This window comes from Vanessa atalanta, chromosome 25 (genome assembly GCF_905147765.1).
Source record: "Vanessa atalanta chromosome 25, ilVanAtal1.2, whole genome shotgun sequence".
NCBI classification, from domain to species: domain Eukaryota; kingdom Metazoa; phylum Arthropoda; class Insecta; order Lepidoptera; family Nymphalidae; genus Vanessa; species Vanessa atalanta.
The window spans coordinates 8099118-8105117 of NC_061895.1; the positions used below are offsets into that span (position 1 = coordinate 8099118).

The 6000-nt window shown below is 28.5% G+C and overlaps 1 protein-coding gene across 1 annotated transcript in view; it reads right to left on the reverse strand.

Moving 5' to 3' along the window:
* LOC125073759 (chloride channel protein 2) overlaps window positions 1–4880 on the reverse strand; it is a 72453-nt gene extending 67573 nt beyond the window's left edge. Inside the window, exon 1 of the mRNA XM_047684790.1 lies at window positions 4516–4880. Within this exon, the coding sequence (XP_047540746.1) occupies window positions 4516–4584 (69 nt within the window). The 5' untranslated portion in view covers window positions 4585–4880. The remainder of the gene's footprint in view (window positions 1–4515) is intronic.
* Window positions 4881–6000: the final 1120 nt, after the last annotated feature.

The window sequence follows — 6000 nt, forward strand, 5'->3', positions numbered from 1 at the left end:
TATGCGTTGCTTTATCAATAAGCCGAGACTCTGTACAATTGTTATCGACGGTTGCTTGAAGACTTAAGAACGAACATACAATAGGTGAGCAAAAGGCGATGCCTAAAAAATAATAATTATTATTGTTAACCAATAATTTAACAAGGCAGGCAACACAGGCGTTATTACGAAATCACATGTGTGAAACCAATTAAAAAGATTTATTTATTATTACTGCTTCTTCGATTGTACTAGTTTAACTATGTAAATACATATATTCTATTCCAACCATAACAGGAAAAGGGCCAAAAAAACAACATTTGATAGCTAATTGATGCCATATGATTGGTCGAGAGCTTGACTAATCTATGATATTCACTATGGATTTGCGAAAAAATGGCATTTTGAATGTCGACGAAATTGTTATCGGAATTTCGGGACTAAAATTAAAGTAGATATAAGTAGTTAAGTGTAATAGTTTTTTTTATTATAAATAAAGTTAAATCATAACAGACGAGTTATTAGCAAATCGCAAGAAATACGTAAATCTAAGGTTTGTTTACCTTTATTCCTACTTCGATTGGAATAGGCTACAATTAAATTCTTTTTTTTTTGTGGATTTTATTTGGCCGTGGGCACAGACATATTACGCCAATGTAACGTGCGATGGAAAAAGACACGATGTAAATTGAACGGTACGGTCGAGATTACAGTGTCAATTAAATTTTGAAGGATTACAAATTATTGTTAATTTTACTGTAATTTGATGATAGGACACCGCTACTTGAGCTGGTCTCGTGTTAAAGTGTGCGACATTTATTATGATATATGATATAAAAAATATACTCGGCGAATGATGAATACATCATATTCGATCACGATTACAGGGAATGACATAGCAATATACATATAATTGTATACTTCGTACATATAATATGTAATTTGATTAACAGAATAGGTTACCTACCGAGTTTATTGTCGTTGTTTTTAGGTAGTTTAAGTTAACATTTTATTATAGTAAGCAAAGGTTATTTAAGTGAATGAATCTCATTGTGATCTATGTCAAAATCAAAATGTTCTTTTTTTAAGTAGGCTCATAAAAGCACTTTCGAATTGTCATGTTGAATTGTACTAATAATTTTTTTATTTTTTAAATTGATTTGTATTGTAACGCTATCTGAAAATAAAAACAGGCAGACGCATAAAAAAATTAAGTCAATCAAAACAGAAAAATTACAAAGTCCACGGACACATCTGCGATGGCTTGATTATTCAATAGTGCTGTGAGCTGTCACTTATATGATTATTTATTAATTGACATATCAACAAAGACGTCGTTTCGCACTAATGAGAATTTGTATTCGTTTTTCTCTTATCTGGCTTTTGTCTAATAATCTTATGATAGTTTAGTATTGCCCTTGTATAATATATACCAATCAAAGAACGGATAAAGATAATTAATAAACCTTAGATTTAGGCATGCCATGCGATTTTATAATAGTTCAACTATATTGGTAGGGTAGGCTTAGTGGTAGGGCATTGTGCAAGCCCGTCTGGGTAGGTTCCACCCACTCATCAAATATTCTACCGCCAAATAACAGGACTCTGTATTGTTGTGTTCCGGTTAGAAGGGTGAGTGAGCCAGTGTAATCACAGGCACAAGGGGCATAGTTCCCAAGGTTGGTGGCGCATAGTTATATAAACTTTCGTTTTACTTCCAAAGTTCCGATAACAACTTCTTTTGTTTCAAAATTCGACGTGAAAAACGGCTCGACCAATAATTTGTTTATTTGGCTTTTGTGCTACTGTGGAATAGACTTAAAATGTAATTACCGATCACCCAATCGAAACTAATAGAAACTTTTGATTTGTATTTTGATGATCAGTTATACAATAACTCATGAACGGTCATATTTGAAAACCCTCCAGAATAATATTAAATAACAAACCCCTCGTAAATACTCCTTGAAACAAAATACCTTACTTAATCCAACACGCAAAAAACATTTATCAAATTTTTTTAATTGTACCTGCATTAAAAGTATGGTACATATCATACATACTTGTTAAAATCTCATTATAAATAACAACAATTTCTGAATTGTTTTTCATTTCATCTTCAAAATTTTATTTTCTTAGTTGAGAATTCAGTACGAAGTGCATTACACGTTGCGCGCGCATGGTTTACGTAATTTTGTATTTAGTAACCGTACAGTGTGAACCCTGTTACTATTTAGTGATTAAGGTATGTTACATACAATCATAAATTAATAATATTAAATCTGGTGATCACATTTGAGTGCATCTGTGCTATGCATACAAAAGAAAAAAAAACTAATATAATTTTTGGTGCCCCCCCACTTTTTTACATAGGTGGATATATAGCTTAGAAGTCAGAAACATTCCGAATTGAAATAAAATAAAGAGAAAACGAGAACATTTAACAATATCTCCGAAAATTTAAAAAGATTTTGAAAAATTCAAAATTAAAGTGTTATGCAATGTTTTACTGAAAATAAGAAATCAGGATGGCGAAAGTTTAATAATAATATATTTAAATGACTCTTTGTTTTCAGTAACACCTTTTATCATAGTTAACATACCTACCTATTTGGATCAGGGTAATATAACTGACGAAAAAATTAACAAAAAAAAAAAATATCTGAAGACGAATCCACGCGCCTATAATAGTCAAACCTACTTCTATTTTCTAAGAACTAGGGCATCCACTAATCCAGCTAGACATGAAAACAAACAAATGAGTTTAAAACCTAATTAGTCTAGATATTTAGTGGTAGGTGACAGTTTTAAACAGTCACCGGATTATGATAACACAGATTAAGTAGAATTAACAGCTTAGATTATTTGGCATTAATAAAGAAAAAACAAATATTTTAATTGTTTCTTTGTAAACACATTTTTAAATTAATTTTATGTTTTGGTAAGTAATTATGATTATATTTAAAATGAAATAAACTTGTATATGTAACTAAATAATATAAAGGTGTGAAAATATATATTTATTATTTTTTAAATCAAATATGTCTTTAAAGTTATCAACACATACATGTATTGTTTGTTATATCTTCTTAATAATAAAGTGGATGTTAGTTTTCAATTAAGGTAATCGATTCAATTTAAAAATGATATATATGTAATAATGTAATAGATCAATGTTATTGTCATGTTGAAAACATTTATAATATAATTATTTTGAAGTGGCATATTTCTATGTAATCATAATAATACTGCTACCTGAAATTGTCATTATGCACACACTCATACTTATCCGTATAAAATCACACATTAAAAGAATAATTACTGTTCTATATTGGTATTAAAAAGATATATTAACTTTTGTAAAACAAATCTGATGGCAATTGCTTTATAAAGTAGTATTAATAATCAATTGTCAATATTTTGTCTTAAAACATCACAAATACCTTCTGTATACTATCATCCCCATCGTCAAAACGGATGTTTTTCTTACATTATAAATGAAATATATTTTCTTAATGTAAAGCGACAAATTTGAATTTTAATATAACAAGAATAATCTTAAATTGACAATAGAACATATATTTTATCCATAAATTATTTATCTCCTAGATCGTAATGAATGCTGATGCATTTTTAATCTTCGAATCAGTTTAATTGGTACTACGGTTGATAGATCCACAAAGCGGCAGAGAAGCTGTGTGGTGTATTAACTCTATAAATTTTTCTTCGTATATACCAAGCTGTAAGACATATACGGGCAGATTCTAATATTTTACTACAGTTAATAGAATTTCACATGAACAAATTAATTGTGAATTCCAAGGCAATAACATCTTAAATAGAATTTAAAAAAAAAAAACAAAGGTAAATGGTGTCAATGTAATTTAACAAGGATAAAATACTATTTTAAATTAACACCACATTCAAACAATGACTACTGATTATAAAAAAATATAAATGATAAAATAAAAATGTATTAAGTATCTGAATAAAAAGTGACGTTCCTTTCATTAAAAAGATATGTATGCCCATTTTAAATTCAGAACATTATAGTTCAGAAATGTTATTAAATTATAGTATCAATAAACTAATACTAATTTTTGTTTTGCAATCATTGATGTTTATTTATTTAATTATTTGTGTCACCAAGGTATTTCAATTGCTTGTTGCAACACAATGTTAATATTTGCTATTTATCTATGTACTTTATTTTTAAATATATAATTAATTATTTCAATCGATTTTTTTTAAATTACATATTATATATTTTTTATTTATTAAGAATTAAACGCATTGCTGTGTAATATTTGATATGCATAAAAATATTTAAAAACATTTTGATAGATTAATTTTTAAGTAAGTATCCATATTTATAATTGCAATTAAAACATAATTGTGTAAATTTCATAGTTATAATAAAATGTTTATGTTATTTTTAAGCGAAGGCGGTGTCATAAGAAAGAGACGGTACAACATAGTGGCGTGTTTGTGGTAATTTTCTAGAAAATAGAAAGTATCGCTATTCTTAAAACTCACCAACGTGTTCTGATACCCCAATCCTGATTCATCGTCGGAAGTTTCTTCTTTTTTGATCACGTCCTTCATTTTTGCAATAACTCTTCACTTAATTATATCGAGTTCCAAAACACTAAACAATGCGAAAAGTCACAACACTCGCGCGCGCTGTTCACTTGTTAGGAATAATCTTTTATAAATAAAAAAAAACTTAACCGGCTCTGACTTGCGACGTCAGTTCGCACATAACCATCGTTTCATTCATAGTCCAGTGTGCTATACGATTATTTTGTAATTGAATAAACTCGATTTCGTTTAAATTGCTTGTAAGCTTACAGGAAACGTCTACACACGTTCAAATAATAAGCCGTCCAGTGACCGACTGAGTCTCAAGTCTGACACTTGTGACTGAGTTGTGACTTCAGACTTGCTTGACAAATACGAATATAGACGGTGACAGTTTATTGCATGCAAAGTTCATAACGGGGCTAAAACTCGACCCTGGCCCTGAACATGAACTTATTTCTTATCAATTGATTGCAATCTTTGATTATCTTATCAATATTATACATATTACGACTTCTTTGTTAAGGGCTTCTCTACTCTAACATTTAGGTAGGTATCAACGTTATCGTATTTTGAACGCAACTAAATATTTGACCTATCACTTGATTTGATTACGTTTCGTTCCGTGTTGAGTTTGCTGTATTTTTTTGTTTATAGAAAAGAGTCCATATGCGATAAGATTTTATCATAATGATTTCATATGACAATATAAGTACGCTTATGCATACAAGATGTATTACTCCGGAAGTTAAACATTTTAACAATAGTTATGAATTGTATTATTAGGTAAAACACATGTGAGGACTGATTATTTTTATGCAGTCATTATGAACTCACTAAAATACAGCTAATTAAAATTTTAAAATAAAGAAACCATTAAATAAGATAATTTAGGCCTCGGTTCCTGATAGTGTTTTAATACTGTTACAATAATAATAATTATAAATATAAATAAAAGTTAGATCAACGATTTTGAATTAAGTGATTATCGAATCGAATTGTTAATTAACTAATTTTGATTAACAAGTTATAGAATCATAAACAAATATTATAACGCTATATTATATTGTATATGTGTAGTGTGTATATTTAGCACGATGAGACAATTGAAAATAATATTATTTGTTCAACAAATATGAAGATGTGTCTCTATAATATTATACTTAATTATAACGGTCACATATAAAAGTGACCGTACAGCTGTGAAAATACAATAGTTGCTAAAACAAATGTTATTCATACCATTGTTTTAATGGTTCGTGTTTGTATTACTGAATCACAAAGATTATTTAACTTTTATATCTGTATCAGTTGTCATTATTCATACAATAAATTGTTTATATTATTATCACGCGTGATTATGTAATTATTTAGATAAATGATTTAGTTATGTACGCGAAACAAAACATTTCAAACGTAATCAAATGCTACAAATAATAA